Below are 20,580 nucleotides of genomic sequence, written 5' to 3' on the forward strand. Positions count from 1 at the left end.
CCTGTGGATGGGGAGCCCAAGGGACCCCTGCCTGCAGCAGCCAGGCTGTTGGGGTGAAGCAGGCTGCCTTAGCCCGACAGCTGGCTTGTATCACAGAGAGTAGATGTATGTTATTTATTTTGCAGAGCACTTCACATCCTTTAAGCCCCCCCCGAGTCTTGTGTCCGACATCCTCCAGTCACCAGTGGCTGCACAGACAAACTGTCAAACAAAACACAGAGGTGGTGCTTGGTTTGACCCAGAGGAGTGTGGTGGGACAAGTGTCGCTCCTGGCTATTTGTGGGTAGGGGGAAGCCAAATCAGTGGTGGGAGAAACAAAGACAACGTTTTAGTGCCCAGGTCTCGGGGTCCTCCCTCCCATGCAGGCCCGGGAGATGGGAGGTGCAGTGTCTGCACCCCCAGGACAGAGCTGAGCACTTGTGTCCTTCCAGGACTCAAGTTTTAAAGTTCACTTCTTTGCGACTTCGCTCCGTCCTAGCAGTTCCCTCTGCAACTAGCCAGGTGAGGGTGGAGGCTGATGTTGGGTTGGGTTGTGGGGTTTTGTTTGTGTGTTTTGGGTTCTTTTACCCCCACCAGGAAAGACTGGAAAGGAGCAGTTCAAAGAGAGGGGGCTAGGCATGGGGTTTTCCTTTAATGTACAATCTCAGTTAACAGGCTTTGTTACTTTTAGCTTCCAAAGTTTAAAAATATAAACTCTCTAAAGTGCATAATTGTACTTACATTTCATATAAACTATGGGAAACCCTAGCAATATACCATGTAAACAGCGGTAACTATGCTACAATCTCATCAGTTCAAAAATAAACCAGACTGTTCCCTACACATCGTTTATCAAGGTCTGGCAGGGCAAACCCCAGCTAAACAGGTAATTTATCAGTACACAGTGCAAACAGGCTTTTAAAAAGAAGCAAAGAAACCAGACTTCTGGGAAGCCTTGGCCCCCTGGAAAAACTCTGACTGAGGAAAGGGCAGAGGCCACTTCTCTGGTCCGTGCAAAGCTGTCCAGGCCTGGATCCAGCGAAGCACCAGAGCTTTACTCCTTCGGAACCCAGTGAATCCCCGGCTGCAGACCAGCCTGAGGCAGGTGCTCGCCACACAGGCTTTTGCTTTGCCAAACTGGACCTGAACACCACCAAACCGAGCCAGCAGCAGGGACCATTCGTAACCCAACATCCTTTCTCATCCCAGGGACTCTGCAAGGCTGGGCCCGTCCGAGCCGGCTGAAGGACGAAGGCACAGCTGCTCTCCTGGGCTGCAGGTGTTCAGACGGGGTTACGCCGGTTGGGTTCTCCTTCCAGTCAGGCAGCTCCGAAAGCAGCTTCTGAGCCCGCTCACCTGCCCCCTGCCACGCTCGAAGGGTCGGTTTCACAGAGGCAGAGCCACACACTTCTCAAGCGATGGGAACTCGATGAGAAGCCGAGCCCCAGCTCAGCACACAAGTCCTTCCCAGTCTTTGGAAATACAACATTCAGCCTTCACTGATTTTGTATGGAAAGGGCAATCCTGCAGCCAGTAAAACCCCCCAAAACACAACCAACCCGGGAGTGGCCCCCGTAAGTGCTTTTGGTGATGCACATACACCACTGCCTTACCCATCCAGACCAGTAAAGGGCACGTGCACACCCACTGGGAGAAGGTGACCTTCTGAAGTGTTTATGGGACCCTGAGGAGCCCTCTCAGTATCAGCTTTGGCAAGAATTAACATAGCACGTACAGGAAGCGCAGGGGGGGTAAGGCCAAGTACCACAACCCAAATATATCTTTTGTGAACCCACTTGCCCGTGTGAAGAAGGAAGGGGGAGAAGATGTTCTGGGGGTCCTCTCCTGGCCTCCTCTGGTGTGATTTCCACGAAGGCATGGCTACAACTGCATTTGATCCCAGCCTCCTGGGGCTCCCTAGGGGACCAATGCACAAGAAAGCAATACCGAAATCCTCTCCCCGGGACATCAGGGCTGAGCACATTGGTGCACACAAGCCTCTGGAGTGGGAGAGTGAGCCCAGGAGGCCCGGGACTGCAGAACAGCCAGCTGTCAGCTGCTGGGTGTGCTCCTGAAGTCTCCCTTCAAGCAGCACTGTCCCACACAAGCACCTGAGTCAGGTGTCCCAGGACTTTCTTTTCTGGAAGCCACAAATGAACCAGGAAAAGCTGAACTGTCAAACCCTGCACTGGAGACAGGGGCCCTTTCCACAGGCAGAGCGCAGCTCTGGGTGCTCCGTTCCCTGCAGTAACCTCTGCACTGCGGTACCGCCGATACAAACCGGGAAGAAAAGACCATCTTCTGTGGCCACCATCAGTGTGAGGCTGCAGCCCACACAGTCTGATTGAAGGTGTACGTGAAAGGGAGTACATGTGACACCCACGTGGGCTGTTCAGCCTGGACTCTCATGTCTGTAGCAGGTGAAGCAGACGTGCTAATGTTGTGGGTCCTCCACACATCCTCCAGTTAGTTGACACCAGACATTTCACCGACCACCTACCAAAATCCCAAGGAATTCTGACTTGGAGCTTTTAAAGCCTCTTTTCCTCCCAGTTGTCTAAACCTGGTCATAATGTTGCAGTATCACCTCGCAAGTGGAACAAGCCGGCAAGAACCTTGCTGCACGGCTCATTTTCTTCCTACCCCAAAGAGATTCGAGTGCTTTCTTCTATTTCAGTCGAATGGGCCATCTAAACTGTGGAAAGCAAACCCAACTCAAGCCATGGCAAACCCTAACTCACACCAGCTCTGGCTGATGTCCAGGAGATTCTTACAGCATGGATCTAAAGCAGGAGGAGATGCTGGACTCCAAACAGTCAGGTTGAAAGTCTGAGCGAACCTTTACTGTGGCTAGAAGAGAACAGAACAGTCTTGGCACCATCTGACCTGTGCCTTCACATGGTGGGATCAGTCAGGACACTTCTCCCTTAAACTCAAGTAGAAGCTATTTGATGATTGAATAATCACTATTCGTCCTACGTTGCCTCTTGCTATGATATCCTGGGAAAGGGGAAATAAAAAGGAAGAATAGCATGGCTGGCTTTGATATTCTAAAGATTACAGGATCGGTAAGCAAATCAAACAGAAGGATCCCTTCAGTGAAATCGCTGAGTGCAGCGTCATGTCTCCTACACCGGCAAACTCCATTTCAGGCATCGGGCCTGGAGAAAGAGTGGGCAACAGCAAGCGTAGAGAGTGATGGAAAGCCACCTTGCCGTCCCTCCTGCCTCTGGGAATGGCCCTTCAGTTCCCAGGGAGCTCCTCTGCTCTCCCTACCCATGCTCCTGCTGCATTCACATCATGCATTTGTCCATTTGCTTCTCTTTCTTCTTTATTGACTGGCAAGAACAATCTCCTCCTTTACATGACCTTGGAGCTAATATCTCTTTTACTGATCAGGACCTCCAGCAGCCTCAGCTTGGCCTTAACCTGCTTGTATTCGTTGTATTCTTCAGCCATAGGAGTGCGGTCTTCTTTCTGCACGTTCCTAGCGGGGGTGAAAGCACATCATGAGCACTTCTGGAATAGGATGTCTGCCCTCAGCAGCCTCCCTCTGTCCCCCAAGACCTACAAAGCAGCTCCTGTCCCCCACTGCCCATTGGGGACCTTTTATCCTTTGAGGGGGGGGGGAAAACAAAAGAGAGGGGCAGACAAACCTCTCCAACAAAGCATGGGACGCTTACACGTTGAGCTCAAACACAGTCCCCTGGTTCCACATGCAAACCCTTATTTGCAGCAAGCCCTGCTTCTCTGAAATTGGAAGCCTCTACACAGGAGTTGAAAACATTTCAGGAGCCACCTGAATGTGGGCCTGGCTGGCATGGCGATAGGAACAGCTTCTCCTAGCTCGGCACCCCATCCCTCAGGGAACGGCAGCCGTGTGAAGAGGAACACGGTACCGGCTCAGAGCTCTCTTAGCTGACACGAAACTTTCAGGTTTTCAGTGATTTTACAAGGACCTCTAAGGATGAGAGCTGGTGGCAGGCCACTAACAGGGTAACACAGGGGTATAAAGATATTCAAACATTCCATCAGCTCAGTAATGGGGGATGTTTTCCAGAAGTGCTAAGCCCAGCTAGATAAAGCAGGAATACCTGTTGAACTCTGCCTGGATGCCTCACAGACAAGCAGCAATATGTCAGACATCTAAAGGGGCATCTTTAGGCAATAAACCCAAGTAGTCTATCACTGACAAGGTCTTCTGACATTCCAGTCAGCCCTGCTAGAGGCAGCTGGATTTTCAAATTCTGCACTGGTGCTGCCCTCTGCCTGTCCCAGGGCCAAGTTTTTAAAGCCACCCTGGTCCCCGGCGCCCTATTAATGCCATTTTAGTGGGCAGCTGTAGTGAACTGACAACAATGAAGGAACAATGGTGAATTTGGGAAACTTTCTGTATTTAGAGGTCTTTGTAGATGGCAAACAGGTTACAAGTGGCTGAAGGACAGAGAGACAACTGAGAAATCATTACCTCCCATTCTGTCGGAAAAAGTTATCTTCAAAGTCTCTCAGTTTTTTTCTGATTCGCTTTTTCTCTTCCCTGACTTCCTGGAGCTGCTCTAGGAGTTCAGGGCTGTTGGGTTTAAATAGAAACAACATTATACACACAGACACAATTATAGCAGGAGCATACAGTAAATCTGCAAACCTCTGGTTGTACACATGCCAAGCACAGGAGCTGCTCCTACAAGCAGCTCTGGCAGTGTGATGTTACTTGCAACAAAAAACTATCTGAATTTAATTTGCTAAAACGATCACATGAATCGCAGAATCACTCTTTCTGAAAAGACATTTCTCCCAATTTCTAACCTGAACCTAATTTCTCCCAATTTCTAACTTGAACCTCCCCTAGCGCAACTTGCAGCCGTTCCCTCTTGTCCTGTTGCTAGCTATCTGGAAGTAGAGGCTGACCCTCAGCTCACCACAACCTCCTTTCAGGTAGTTATAGAGAGCAATAAGGTCTCCCCTGAGCCTCCTCTTCTCCAGACTGAACAGTCCCAGTTTACCTGCTTAAGGTGAAGCCTTTAAGGAAGGAGGTCAACTGTGCATTTCACAATTCACCACTAACTTCTACAAAACTAGACTGCTGAAGATGGGTCTGGGTTTGGTGACTTTTATAGGATCAAGATTCAGTGGTGACTTGAGGCTGCAACCTGTGGCTGTTTGCATCTCACTTGGTGCTTGAAACCAACAAAGCTCCTTCAACCTGACCTCTCCAAATCCTGAAACCCCCTGTAGGTTAGTTTTCATGATAAAGGCTTGCTGCTGGTGAGGTGGAGCTACTGTTTAGTGCTAGAATCCAAAGCTGCACAAGTACCAGGACAATGCAATTCCCTCCCAAACCCTTTCATATGAGGGCCTACTGTGTTTAACGATAAAGCGCAAAACCTTCTGAGTCAGGTGATTAAAAAGAGCCCCAGGCACTTTCCTGACAAATAAAATGCTACCTTAGCAAGAAATAACTTTCTGAAGTTGCCTGTGATTTCAACATACATGGATGCTTCATGGAGATTTGAAAGGCCCATATCCTGATTGCTTCTAGATGGCATCTTATCATCCACCGGGGAAACAAAGCCGTCAGCATCATCTTCTAGCTGATCCAAGAAGCTACGCACGCTGAAATCTGCTTTCATGGTAATTGTGAGATCTGGCTTCACGTTGCTGTCCTCCTCAGACCCCTCCTCTTCCTCCTACAGAGAGGGACAGAGCACCCCAGTAACAGAATCAGTTACTGCTTCCCTTCTGAGGAACTCACTCCTCCTTTCACCACATGCACTGGGGAACAGAGACGGAAAGTGGATAGGCAGAGCAAGCACTTTTAACTGCTAAGCACCAGAAGATGACCAAGTAAGACACTCTACACCCAAAACATGTCAAGAGAAAACAACTTAGTGAGACCCAACGCAACACAAGGAGTGAAAAAATGCCTGGGGTCCTTAACAACCCGTTGCTTTGTTTCTGATATGGTATTTGATGTAAATAAAACCACCCCCATTACGCAGACTGTACCTGGCTGCACACTGACTGCCAGGTTAAAATGTGAAATACTCTCTCTGTAGATGCAGCTCAACAGCTCTCTCTAATGGCTGAATTTAAGACCTCAAATGCTGATACAAGTGACACCCATGAGCTCAGATCAGTCTTTCGATGGCCAAAATATGGGGCACGACTGACTGTAAAAGGACTGCCGTTCCTAACCTGTTCCCAACATCAGCTCTGTACCATTTAGGTGGAACACACTAAAATCAGAGTGCAAACTCTGCTGGGAGGTTCCCCAAAACACACTGAGGAATTGGTTGTGTTCCCATTTTTTCTCAAAATTTGTAGGCACCAGATTCAGAAGTCTGTGCCGTGCTTGGTACTTGCTAATTCCTAGTGTTCCCAAATGTAGGGCTTGTCCTGTGACACTGGCCAGAAATCATTTGGAATTTCAGGGAACAGGGCCCAATTTTCTCTTAATTACAGAGACGTTTCCAGAAGGCAGTTTTCACCCTTAATGTAAGGAATGAGGCATGTGCATTAGAGGAAGGTAATAAATGGCAGCATGGATATCAGCCTCTTAAATATTTATGTACATTAGGTACATTTATTTTATGACCATGTAGCTCTTGTCAGGAAGGATCTAAGCACAGATACATCTTTAAAAGCTTTTGAGGGCTAATGATCACTAAAGTCTTCAAGTGTGTGCAGAAATATATTGGTGCACTGGGATCAAAAGCTGCCATTTTCTTTACTTTTTTCATGCAATTCCTTATGAATAGTTCAATTATTCCCAAGGGATTGGTCCTACATTTCCTGCAAAAAGGGAAGAAAGTAACACTTGGACCTGGCATAGTCCCATTAAATTCCCAAAGTTTGTGATCTATAAATGTATACATTTACATGAAATCAAAGAGTTTGCCCAGAGTTTTCTTTTTATGATAAAGCTCCAGGCCATGGAATCACAGCACAAAGCCACAGGCTGAGAATTACCACCAAAGATGGAGGCTTGGGGACGAAAAAAAGATCAGCTGGAGAGAAGTTTTGAGGAGTAATAATAATAATACAGAGAAATTTGAAAACATCCCTGGAAAGTCTGCAGGGAACTTGTGGAAGTTAAAGTAGTGTTTAACACCGGGTTAGGGTAAGACCATTTCTCCAGACCTAAATTATATAGCTTGAACAGAAGGCATAAGGCATAAACCAGTAGTCACAGTAGTGTCCTTGAACCCTGCCAACATCTTCAGGCCGGGCTGGGGACGGGAGACCACTGGTCACTGGCACTTGCCAGTCCCCAGGAGTGCTTTCCTTCCCTGCCAGGCAGCCAAAGTCCTGCAAGGAGGGCTGAAGCAGGAGAAAGCGATGCTGCTGCAGCATAGGGGAGGATTTGCTAAGTGAGTCTCAGGAGCCAAAATGGTGTGCTGTATTTAGGGGGTTCTCTCTGGCAAGCAGCCTCTCCCCTGCAGATGCCCATGAGCTGGCCTCACTTGCCTCGCTCGAGGGCAACAGCGCGCTGCCCGAGCCAGCCGGGGTTACTCTGGCCCAGAGCTGGGGAATGAGCCTCCTGCCAATGGGAGCCCATGGGAGGAAAAGCAAGTGTAGGAATTTCTCTTGTTTAGACCTCTGTGCCAAAACGCTTCATCTGGCTGTCGCAAGAGCTCTTACAGCACGCTGCTGTGTAAAACAAGGAGGGAATTCCAAGGATTCTTAGTGAGGAATCGCCTGGAAATGGCCATCGAAGGCCTTCGCTGCAAACAAGCGTCACATGGGAATCTTGTTTTAAACCTGCACTGGCTTTTACACCTCGAACCAGAAAGATCTGCACTGACTAGATCCATTTGACTTGGGCCTGCTCGGATCATGAGGCATTTAAATTTTCCAGAATTACAGGTATAAAATCTCTGGAGTATCCGACCACCAGCTCTCCCAGAAAGCAAGCTTCCTAATGATGGCTTTTGTTCAACACAGACAATATTCAACATATTGTACCGAAATATTTGGTGAGGCTTCACCTCAAATCGCCTTTCCAGCTTTCATCCAATTCTCACAAGGGTTTTAAACCCCCTTCCCCCCAAAAATCAAAAAACCTGATGGTGTCAGGTGTGCTTCAAAACACACAGTGCTCTGCTCACAGTGGACCTACATAGGGGATGAGCTTTGGGGCCTTTTGGCAATCTCCTCTTTATTTGTGAGTGCAATTCAGCATGAAGCTGCCACAGCAGCTTCACAGGGCCCCATTTCAGCGTTAATAGGCATGCAGGTGTTAACAGGGTTAAGGCTGTCACCCTGCTCTTCAGTCAGACATCTCTCTTGTTGGTATTCCCCACAGGATGCAGAGGAGCTGGTGTGATGCTGCCCCGGCACAGCACCAGCCACGCCAGTTATCAGGGATCACCAAAATTGATAGCTCCAAGTTTTGACTCTACAATACATACTGAAAGAAAAGAAGCAAAAACCCCACTCCCTCCCCGACCACTACTGTAGATTTGATCCAGTGGTTATCTAGGAAATACCAAGAGCTCAGGGCTGGGTTAACCAGCCTCCCAACAGCAGATGGACATCTTCAGTCTGCAATATGGCTGTAATGAATACGTGCCTTGGAGAGTCTGTTCACACACGATCTACTGTAACTGCCTAATAATGACATCACCTTGGACATCCAGGCCTATAGTATTCATACGATTAACCCATCATCCAGACAGAGTTTGGTAAGTGACCCAAGTGTGCTGAAGTGCTTTTTCCTGTTACGCAGCAGGGCCCAGCTCTGTGCTGCTCACCCTGGTCAACCACTGGACTTCCCTTCACCTCGGGGGAAGAAGGCCCAGTATCATAGCAGCCTTCACCATCAATAATTACTTCCCCCCAGCAGCACAAGAAAGAAATGCAACAGTCCTGCCATCCAGGTCTTACCAAGCACTAACTAGCAGACCCGGGTTGCTCGTACTTCCATCCTCACGTGACTTGGTTAGAAATACCATTCACAGGGGGGTGACACCGAGCCCCGGATTAAATGAGCATGTGGATGGGAGTAGGTGTGGATCCTGTAGGTGCCCCAGCTGGCTCTGCGTGCGAGTGTTAGTTTTGTGAGAGCTCATTCCTGCCACAGTGCTGTGTGCAAGCCACAGAGCTTAGGAGTGAGAGAAACTACCGCAAAACAAGTTAGTGTCATTAAAGAGAAAGGAGGAAAAGCAACATACCAAGGTAATTGTGATTTTTTTTTTTTTCTTAAAAGCAAAATAAAATATATTATGTGCAGGTGAAAGGGGAAGGAGAAAGATGGGAAAGAATGCAAAGCCAAGGAAACACTGTAGTCTTATCTACGGCAAGGGACGAATTTGATCAGAACTGGCGAGGCTTAAAGCAGCTACTGATTTTTCAGGAGGACACTGCAAAAAATTCAACACTGATGGAAAAAAATATCAATCAATCATTCTCTTTCATTGGTAGAAGGGGAAAATTGATGCAAACTGAGCAATTAGTTAGCAGCTGGAGGTCTTCACCTTTATCTCCTTGAAGAAGGAAGCTGTTTCGCCCTCGATAATTGGCTGCAGCAAAGGGCTTCTCCGCTTGCTGGAGGGGGAACCCTGTGACAGGTGTTAACAAGTACGTTACATTATGAACCCCTTTCTCCTCCACCACCTGCTCTCAGCTCATTCTCACCCACACATTCACTCTCAGCTCATGGCTGGACCATCAGGAGAAATCTATTTCTTAAAGAAGAAAAACATGCCCGACAAACCCCCTGAACCTTGAGCGGTTTCCTCTCAGGGTGTTGCTTAGCAAGGAACGTCACCGCCAAACACTTCTACAAAAAAAGAAAAGCTTGGGTGCTGGAATACTGGCTGGGCAGGAACTACAAAGTAGAAGCTGCAGGAAAATAATCCCAAGGCCCAGACACATTCACAACATTTGGCTAGCTCTCCAGAGCTACAGCATAAGCCCAGGTAGACTCTCCAGGAGCCTGATTTCCCCCTGGAACGCCTATTGATGTAGAGATGGATTTTCATATCTATCCTGCCAGTGCACGAGCCGCTCACTGTTGTCAGTACAGGGGCCAAGGAAAGCCAGTCTTGCCTCTCCTCTGCTAGCCACTGTGCAAATTCAGTTGTGTGTCTGAACAGGACCTGAGCTCCCTTTTGAGAGCTTTCCATCAAGCTGCCCAGGCACAGCTACACGGTTTCTTCCTTCTGATTGCCAGCACAGTGTTCATGGCATACAATTTAGGGAGTACTTTGCACTGTCAAGGAGGAACAGCTTTTTGTTTTAAATGCAGGAGCACCTCCCACTCTTTGCAGTGCCTGTACTGAGTAACGCTGTGCCAGTCCACTCACTTCACTGGTGGTTTACGGAAAGCGGCCAGGATACGAGTGCTGCTGGGTAACAGCAGGAAAAGGGATCCTACGCCACAGACAGCGTAACTGGGAACCATCATAAACCAATTTTCTTTCCACAGACAGGCTAGAAGTATTCTGTCTGTATATTTTTGATAAAGTAATTTTTAAAAAGCAGCCCACATAAATTGTCTGAACTTGGGGATAGTCCATTTGCTCCCCTGAGCGGTACACTGGATTCCTTGCTGGTGGCAGTGCCTCCTTGCCAAAGCACCACCTTGAAAGAGGGATTATCGAGCACTTGCAAGATCTCTTTCATACAAAGGAAGCGCTGGGAGATTGTTGGCCTTTTCTCTTGGCAAAGGAGACTGGTTATCTCCAGTGGCACCCACACAAGTTCCTTCCTGACATACAAACCTGCATAACCAAGCAGCATGGAACACCTACAGCTCAGAGTGGGTTGGTAAGGAAAGGGAAGTGAGGCTGTAGCCAAACATAAGATGATGAAATAACAGCAGCAGCCCAATGGAAAGAGGAGAAACAACACAAGGTGAGATGTGCCCCATGGCTCATGGGTGGGCACTAGAGTCCCTTGAATAGCTTCAGTATAGGCTGTGTCATTGATTCATTCATTTGATTGGTCTTTGAGTGATAGGGGAGGTTGGGACTTGGTCTTACTGACTGTGTTGTACGCAGATGTGTGGTGATTCCTGTTTCCTCAGCTTGAAACCAAACAAATAGTCCCCAAAATAATGGTCTACTCACAATGATAGGGATGGTGTTGGCTCTGGAGAGGATCTGCTTGACCAGGCGGTATCTATCATACAATGGCTTCATAACCTGTCGTTCATTTTTGGTAACCTGCAGAGGAAAGAGAAGCAAGATCCATGGAGGTTGCAGCAGATACTCCACTCCAGTGGATCACAGGCATGTGCCTGTGATCCCTGTTTGTCAGAGGGGGCTTGAAGGGAATTTCATGAGGATGACAAGTTGACAGCATTAGCCCTAGAAATGGTAACACAAATGCTCATCATGTACATCATTATGTCTCCTGTCCCAGGTGCCAGATGAAGCAGCTCCAAGCTGTGGGGTGTCAGGTAATGTGGCTGTGTGAGTCGGTTGGTTTGAGTGACCAACTCAGGTCCACAGCACAAAATGACCCATAGAGTGTGTGCTTTAACCATGTTTATTATTGTAAGGCCCAACATGAGGCTTGCCACCCTTATTCTAGTTGCCAGGACCTCAGAGGCAGTGTTTATGGCCCAGGAAAAAGGGCGGTGCAATGGCCAGATACTGCAATGAAAGGAGATCTTCCCAGCGTAGGTGAAACTACATATTTCAGAAAAGTTGACTTTCCAGCTTTGCTATTCCTCATTTCCTGTCCAAGCCAGTAGTTGTTCATCTTTTTAACCCCATAACATTCCCCTCCACCCTTTCTCCAAGCAACCCTGCTGGGGCAGAAGTTACCACAGAGCTGAGAAGGGATGAAAATGCAACACAAATGGAAGAGGAATACAGCTTGAGACAGCAAAGACATTTTAAAATGAACTGGCTTTTACTTTGCCTGCAGTTGACTTCCCCTAGAGTAGGCTTTCTAAAGCTTTCACATCCTCCCTCCAGAGCAGCAGAGGTTATTGGCTTGCAAAGGGCAGAAGAGCTGTAAGTACTGCAGGAGTGGGACTGGCAGGGATGAATTCTCAGGGCAGCATCTTCTGATAAAGAAGCCCGTTTTCTAGGTTAGAGGCAGATGAATACAGAGGAAGAAGAAGGACCTTTTGGTCTTTCTGAGTTCAACACAAACATTCCCAAGCCTGATAAAGGGGCACACAGATGGGCAGCCTGAACTCTGGGGCCTGCATGGGACCTCCAAAGCACAGTTGGGTTCCCATGCTGACAGCCTTGAGCTGGCTTTTCACTCAGTAAGCAGGCATGCAAGCAGCACCAAACAATTCACTCAGCCCTCTCTGTACTGAGCTTAGATTATTGCTAGCTTTCCTAGGTTAGCAGTTAGTAGAACAGAGGCACGGTACTGCTGGTGGTTCAGACAGCCTGTGTTAGTTTAAAAAACTAATTAAAAAGGCTATGCCTGAGGCTGAGAACCAGCCCTTCGATCAGTGACATTTCCAAGTTGAGAAACAGCACTGTTCTATGCAGAAAAACAAACACAAGCTTTGGAATGGGCAAAAAGTCCATAGGTGTGTCTAAGAATGAAAAAAATATACTACAAGTTTTGGTGTCTGAATATCAGTATGGAGAAGGAACGCAGGGAACTAAGGTAGGCACTGGAGTCAGCCCTGCAGACAGACCAGCACACTTAACAGAAAGCAGATTCTGAAAGAAAATGTTCAGCACATGGGCTGAACTGTCTCACTAGGTAAACGTAAGTAATACCAGCAAAACCTCAAAATGCAAAGAGACTGTTAGAATAATGGAGCCTTTGACACAACTCTGGGGCCCACTCCACATGGCAAAAGAGCAGCAGCCGAGGAACAGACCATTGCCTGCATTGTTAGAGCGGCTTGAGAATTTCTGCAGGGATGGACTTTTTGGCTAAACTAAAACAGTTCAGTTTCACCTCTGCAGGTTCATCTATCACTGGTGCAGAAAGACTCAGTTGCACAATAAATCTGAGCTCCATTGTTTTTCTTGTTTAGTTAAATATCTTTAAGAAAAAAAAAAATACTTGGCTGAACTATCCCCATTCTCCTCAAGCTCTCAGTACTTTTCCACTGCTACAGTGCCAGGAGCTGGGAACAGCAAAAGCTGATCAGCTGCAGTCTTCCTTGCCATGCAGTTCAGTGTTGCTAGGTATAGACTGCTTACCTAAAACCAATCAAATCAAAAAGCAGTTGTATAAATAAAGCATCAAAAAGAGGAGAATTAAAAACCAAGATGACAAGCTAGGCTCTGGGCTTGTTCTTTTTTAAAACAGATTTAAGTGAGTTCACTTCAACGAGATGCCACCTGTTGATTTGCATCACTGCAAAAGCAGCAAAAGCCGACTCAGTCTCATGGAGAAGACAGGGAAGGTTAAGTGGATTCCCTTGTGCTGGCCTTTTGCTATGTCAGACAAGAATAGAACTGCCTATCCTCTCACACAGCTACGCTGTTTCCAATTGCTGGTCTATGTGGCTGTACAGTATTGGCACTTCACAGAGGCATTTAAATAAATTGGAAAGGCTTTAAAAAAAACCAACAAACAAACCAATGGACAAAGGAGGAAATGATTCAGAAGCACAAGAAGGAAGGAAGCGATCAGGAATCCCATGCAGCAGCACAGTGACAGATTTGTGAGCTGCACTAATCAATTACTCCTTATAAGCAGTAATTTGCTGCTCCCAAGCCAAGGCTCAAGGGATTAGCACCACTCTGAAATTAAGTTACTTTACCTATACAGCTGGTAGCAAAGATTATAATGCCATCAGTGAAAGGGGAGGGATTCATACAAAGCCAACTTAGTGGCTTGGAAGCCACTGTGTTTCTGCCACACCAGGGATCAAAAGGACACAATATTTAATTCTCTGTCTTCACAAATAATTTTCCTTTGTTAAGATCAAGTGTGCAAACAACCTCCTGCCCTTCGCTTACATTGGCACATGGAAAAACCCATCTATTTCTCAGGGGAAGAATAAGATCTCCTCTTAACTTAGGCTGCAATGCTCAGGAGACAAGCTGTTCCATGAATCTTTTGGCACAAGAGGACTGTGCAAACAGTGAGGTGTCTCCCTGCAAACAGCACGTTGCTGGGAGAAACACACTGTAGCTCCTCTATGAAGGAGCAACGCGCACACACCTGCCTTCCCAGTTAGCCACTCCTGTTCAGACGTGGGACCACGCACAACTACTCCCACGCAGCCCATATCCCTGGCAAAGCTGGTGAATCCCCCATGCCACAAACTGGATGTCTGTGGATCCTGGTGAGCGTGATGCCATAATAATACACATTCAGCCCGCAGGCCCAGCCCTGCTGGTGTCTGCCAAGCCTGGTGCTCTGTACAGATGTCACCTCGCTGAGAAGAGGCTCCCTGGTAGCAGTGGTAGCGAAGGCTCAGGGAGGTGGATTAGAGGATACTCATGTGATCTGAACAGCAAGAAGTTCTAGTGACTGTGACAGCAAAGGAGCATAAGGAGAATTATCTTCCAAAGACGTACAGAGATGTACTTTGAGAGAAGTGCTGCTATACGTACCGGCCTGCCGTGAATGCTTTCGTAATACAGCAAAGCTTTTTGAAGAGCCACTTTTTCAGCTGCTATCTGATCTCTTGTCATGTCCTGTGAAAAGTGGCACAGAGAGAGAGAGAGAGAGGAGGAAGGGAAAAAAAAAAGGGAAGTCAGATTCCTGAACTCAAACAATATTGATTTATGGCCTAATTAAAGTCATGTCTTTTTGTCAATAATGTTTTGAAGACACATCTCTGCCTTCCAGTCCTCTTTTCCCAGCTGTGCTGTCAAAGACACTGTTACCGTGAGTGGCACCCTATGCACAGACATATTTAAACCAGTAAACTTTGCCTATGAAGCATTTTTATGTACTTTAGGGGGATTCACCAATTATCAGCGTGCTTTGAAAAAACAGTGGTGCACAGCTTCTAGTGACAGTGGCTCTATTTCAGTTAAGACCCAAAGTGTCAGTTCTCCAAGAAAACACATTATTTCTTTTTCTCCAAATATGAGGCAAGCTCCAGCACCTCTTGCACAGCTTGCCATCTTTGCTTTGACTACCACAAACGCACTTTACCAAGAACTGCAGCGCAGCCAGACCGTCGCCTTCTGCCAGTCCTGCTATGGAGTGAAAAGCTCTGGCACACAGGCTGAGGGGACCAAGCCAATAAAAAGGGCAGACAGTTGGAGACAACTTCCCTCGCTAAGCTTGCCAGAGCTCCCCCATTGAACTTGCCCAACACCAGCCTTCTCTCTTATCACAGCACCAAACGCTGTATCACATGCCCTCCTTAAACAGCCAGGCCGTGGGTTCTCGCTGCCACCAGAACACAGGAAAAACGTGCAGTGTGTGTATATCTTCTTGTTCTGCAGATCTAGTAAACAAAGATAATGCTGTCTGCCCCTCTCTTATAGAGCACTGCACAATTTATGTGTCAGCAGACTCAAGGACTTCACTTACAAGGCTGTGCAGGAACTAGCAGACACAAAGACCTCCCTGCTGATAACCCTCAGAGATTACAGCAGCTAACAGAGCTCAATTCGAAACTCTAAAGAGCAGTGATAAAATGCACTGAGAAGAGCATTCAGCTTTGGAGGGAACTAGAAGAAAACAGATGACCCAATCTCCACAATCACTGGAACACTCAGAATTTGCCAAAAGGCTTTGGACATAACAACAGAAATAACCAAACACAGGGCAGGAAATATTGTGGCAATTCAGAAATGGTACTTGGAATAGACAAGGATGAGAAAAAGAACACACAACAACAGTCAACAGAAACAAGGGTCTTGAAAAAAAATCAAGTCCTAAAGGCAGAGGGAAGAAACTAAAGCAAGTAAGTCAGGAAGAAGGGTTGTAGACTTTGTGACAAAGTGTCAAAGACCACAAGGCTTTCAAAGTGTAGCCACAAGTTATCTACTTGTACTTAAAGGCCTACATCTGATCTGTATACATTGTACCTTAATATCTTCAGGTCGGTTTGTTTCTGTTCGTTTTTCTTGAAGCTTCTTCTGGATAGAATCAAGGGTTGCTTCCACAGCAGGCTTGGCAGATTTATCTGACAGGTCTTGCTTTTTGTCATCATCCTTTTCGAGCTGAGAGCCGAAGCTCTTGGGGAGCGTGTTGCTCCGCTGACGCACAACAGGGCCAAGGTCTTCCTCTGATATCTTCAGTTTTGACTCTAAGCAGGAACGTTGGAGGAAGATGAGTAATTTTTCTTTTTTAAGATGTAACAATGACAGTATCACTGCCTAACTTCAAATTTAAGTGAGGCAGAACCCAGCTTCACCCCAAAAGTTGCACCAGTGGTGGCCGCTCACCTTTAAGTTGCTTTCGAAATTTGGCCAAATCATTTGTCCATTTGAGCACTTCAGGGTTGGCTGCTTTGTCGCTGTGGGAAGGCTGGGAGGAAAGAAGAGTCATGCTAAATCTGTGTTAAACCAATAAGAGAGACCCACTAAAACAAGTATGTGTCACAAGAAGAGGAACAACAGAATCTGGACCCAGCACAGAGCATTGTCACTGGCTTCTGACTGGCACCTGCACAACACTGACCAGCTGATTTCAGACCTCGCATTAATTGCTCCAGCCTGTCACCACACTGTCTCTGTGAGGCATTGTGAGATTAATTTATTTTTTTTTTAGAAAACACAAACTTTCGATGGCAAACATTCAGTTGTAAGAGTGGCACAGAGAGCCAGACACACACTGGTATCCCTGTACCTACTGTTTTCTAACAAGAGGACACCTTCAAAATAGACAAAGCCTAACACAGTTTGAGAAGCATTAGGATGCATCCACGTGTATCCACACCAAAGGCTGCCTTGCCTCCAAAGACAGTCAAGAAGGAACCCAAATGCTAGGCTACAACATGCTCTGTGCATTTCTTCCAGCCTCTTCTACTGCAGGCAAGATCCTTTCAGTACAATCCTTTGTGGTTTAGATCATAAAGATACAAACATGCAAAGATTTAGTTCCTTAGAAAGCTTTCTGTGCATCAGAAGGGCACGTCAGGAATAATTAGCATACAGTACACTGCTGCTGCTCATCAGCTCTTGACCGTGGTTCTTTGCTCAGGGGTAAAGGTGGCTGCTCTCTCTCCTCTGCAACACACTGGTGTCCTGGGATTACCACCATGCAAATGAGATGCGTAATTGTGCTTCCCATAACCTGCACTTGAATAAATTGAAGTTTGACACAGCTTTCCCTACACACTGTGTGCTTCTGACACACTGTCTTAAGCCGTGATCAAAATCCTAGGAGTTTATCAGGCTCTCTCTTGTGCTGACAGTATGTAATGCCTGGAAAGGTGATGTGCTTGGTAGGGATGCACATTTACTTTTTTTTTTTCTTCTTCTTCTTTATGAAAGCTTTCAGGCCCTCTCTGTATGTTTGACAGACTTCCATGATGCGCCTTCCCTTCATTCCTAAAGCATACCTCTCCACACAAATTATTAACTCCTAAAGACTCACTCTGTATTTCCTCTCCTCTTCAAATTTGTCCTCAAATTTCCGGATCTTTTTCTTCAGTCCCTGAATCCTCCGGGTGAGTTGTGCAGGGGTAAGGTCTTCTCTGTCATCTTCATAAGATCCCAAAGACGAACTCCGCCTCCTGCCAAGAGCAGAGATTGCAGGAAGAGCTTATCCAAACAGCCACAGTACATCACCATGCAGAGAAGCCCACTTAAACTTTGTGTAAATAAAGGCAAATCCCACAGAAGTGAAAAAGCTGTGTTGCTACTCTGTGACGACAGACAGAAAGATGCTGTAACAGCCTCTTTCAGCAACAGCAACTCCCTAGATACTAATTCACAGAACCCAGAAACGGTATAAAGAACTTTTACAAAGATACCAGCTCCTCACCAGTGGAAACAGAAACCCAGCCCAGCACAGCTATCTGGCATATGTCACTCGAAGAGCCCTTGCTTGTTGTGACTGCAAGCCCTTTACAGCTGGGTGCAAGAGTCAGCACAGGCAAATCACAACCCACCTCATGAAGGAATGAGAATTAGGAGGGGAAGGAGGCACTTCTGTGTCATCCAGGTACTGTTGGCTCTGTCCATAGGCATAGAAGCGAGGGGACAGCATAGGATCACTGTCCTCATCCAGAAGGTGGCGAATTAAGCGGCCGGCCTGCGGGGAAAGGCGAGCCTCATCTGAGTCTAAGCCGTCTCGCTGCCATGAGGAAAGAGCAGGGATGGGCTCTGGGAACAGTAAGACAAAGGCTGGTTTTATCGCTTTTGTTTTACAAGTATGACAGACTCCAGGCATCTTTTCTAAGGAACCCCAGCCCATTTGTCCTGTACCACGACTCCTGGCCAGGCCTTCTCTGGGTCACTACTTGCATCTGCCCAGTGCACGAAGCAGCGTGAAGCATTGCCTGGCCATAGGGGGTACTCTAGGCAAACATAAGTAATCTCTCAGGTGCAACAGAAAGCTGTACCCGAAGTTTGGCCACGGACTGACACCAAACAAGGTTATCACTGGACAGCATTTTTGAGGAAAAAGTTATAATGAGAAGAGAGAATTACTGGTACATGGTAGTATAAAGGAGGCACCTGGGTTACAGGAGGATTTATTTTCAGTTTCAGGATGTAGAAAAACTGTACATGAAAAGCTATTAATTATCCTCCCACAGCCTCCAGCATTCCAATACAACCCTGCCACCGGCTATTGGAAATTCAAAGACTGGGATTAAGCATAAATTCTCATAATCTGCAAGGAAAAGGTGTCCCACATCACCACTTGTTCCACAGGACACATCGTCTGTAAATTAACAACGGCAATATGGTCTGAGTTTCCCCCTTATCTCTTACACATGCAATCCTGCTGCTTAATGGCATGGTAGAAATGTGAGGAAATCTTCAGTCCCCTGGATGATCGAACCAGCTGAAAGTAAAAGCAACATTCTGCAGGGATGTGGCGAAGTGGGAGAGAAAGGGAAACTCAACTCAGCATTGCTGATTAGCATAGTGGAGCCCATGGAAAGCAGTCACCTCAATCTTGTGATCACCCCCCTCCAGATGCCATAAGGAGTCTAACGTTTTGTGTTCAGATAGTTTACTAAGCTGATTTGCATGCTCCTACTTAGCACCACAGGATTAGACAGTTTAAGAGCCAGGCTTTGAACTTATAAATCTAACAAATAGTTCTAGAGTCAAGTAACAAAACAAAACCCTTATTATAGAGAGCTCCCAGACCAGTCGCAGAGCTATGGACTCATTATTTCCTGTGCCTAGTGCATCTACTCTTCTTCCATGGAGAGAAGGGCCTTTCCAAATTATCAAATTTTGAATAAAAAGTTAGTATTTCCTTTTACTGAACATGGTTAACGTTTTCATAGCTCAGAATGGATTGCATGAGCAATCCCTTACAGAACCTCTACCTCCACGTACAATTCCGACAGCACAAGATCATCCACAATTCAGCAATGACAGGCTCAGCGGTATTTGGCTTGTACACAGCATCAAACGATGCTCTCCTCCTCGTCCTGCCTTCCTTAGCACACAAACGAGGTTGGTGCTACTTGCAAACTGATGTGTGCTGCTCCGAAAGGGGTGGCTTAGAGGGGTTTTGCACAAAAGCCTCTCTCAGGTGTTGCAGTAAGCAAAGCACATACAAGCCTGGATCACAAGTGTGCAAGTCCCAGGTGTATGCAGGCTGGTTTGCCATGGACTGGGAAGCGTATGCAGCCTGCACTTTTCTCAGTTAATTTCTACAACAGTAGTTTTCCAAAACTGCACTCAACCTTCGCAGTTCCTGATACCTGAAATATTTTCCTCAAGGAATCTGATAAGAAGGAAGGTGAAATGAAGGGCAAACCCTTCAGACTAACTGCAACACTTTGGTGTCACACACTTCCCTGTCACACACTTCTCTGCATCTCTCATTATTTAGGGATGGCCCTCACAAATTCTCTCGTAGCTAGCAACACAAAAGGCACAAATTCGATACATCTGACTAGCAGGAACAAGTCTAAATGATGCACATGACTCTTCCGAACACCTGTCACTTCCAATTTTTGGAATACACTCTCACTCCCAATCAGAATTTGCTCTTGAAAATTGTCAGATCACACCTCCACGGGATTTATATAGATGGAATAAAGTCAGAAGAAATCAGCAGCGTATTTAGCAGTAACCAAATTAAGCTCCTACCACACCAGCGAACAAAGCCATTATTAATCATGCATGATGCATGTGACTTTGTCCCAAGGTGGATTTCTAAACCAGATAGCATGCGACATTCAGGGAATTGTAATGGCTCAAAGAGCCTCTGATCAAACCCCAAAAGACAGCAAAGCACTTCACAGAAATTACCAGAGACTGAGGTATGTGTGCTTTGTATTTTCTTTATTTCAAAATACTGCCCAAAACCAGAAAGTCACATTCCAAAGGAGAAAGTGTTGAAAAGAAGGCAAAAAGTCCTGAAAGGAAAAATCAAGTTTGAGACTTGACAGAGGAAGTGACTGATACAGAAAATCAGCTGGTTTTAACCCTCACTCCTGGAAGGTCTGACTTGATGGGTAAAATCTCATCTGGACACAAAATGCCTAAAAACCCCCACCCCAAAGTAAAACAGCAGTTAGTTAAGGAACATTTCTAGCTATGTAGAATTATTTTATATATATAT

At 46.6% G+C, this 20,580-nt stretch overlaps 1 protein-coding gene across 2 annotated transcripts in view; it reads right to left on the reverse strand.

Annotated features, from left to right (window-relative positions):
* Positions 1–612: 612 nt before the first annotated feature.
* Positions 613–20,580, reverse strand: part of FAM13A (family with sequence similarity 13 member A) — a gene marked incomplete at its 5' end in the record, with an annotated part of 124,806 nt that continues 104,838 nt past the window's right edge. For both annotated transcript variants that reach the window (XM_084262637.1, XM_084262638.1), the window contains 10 exons: positions 613–3,466; positions 4,448–4,549; positions 5,470–5,666; positions 9,456–9,539; positions 11,052–11,147; positions 14,475–14,558; positions 15,909–16,129; positions 16,269–16,350; positions 17,422–17,560; positions 17,939–18,152. In XM_084262637.1, coding sequence (XP_084118763.1) covers positions 3,340–3,466; positions 4,448–4,549; positions 5,470–5,666; positions 9,456–9,539; positions 11,052–11,147; positions 14,475–14,558; positions 15,909–16,129; positions 16,269–16,350; positions 17,422–17,560; positions 17,939–18,152 — 1,346 coding nt within the window. In that variant the 3' untranslated portion in view covers positions 613–3,339. The remainder of the gene's footprint in view (positions 3,467–4,447; positions 4,550–5,469; positions 5,667–9,455; positions 9,540–11,051; positions 11,148–14,474; positions 14,559–15,908; positions 16,130–16,268; positions 16,351–17,421; positions 17,561–17,938; positions 18,153–20,580) is intronic.

The sequence above is a fragment of the Gallinula chloropus genome (genome assembly GCF_964237585.1).
Source record: "Gallinula chloropus genome assembly, chromosome: 4".
Classification (NCBI taxonomy): Eukaryota; Metazoa; Chordata; class Aves; order Gruiformes; family Rallidae; genus Gallinula; species Gallinula chloropus.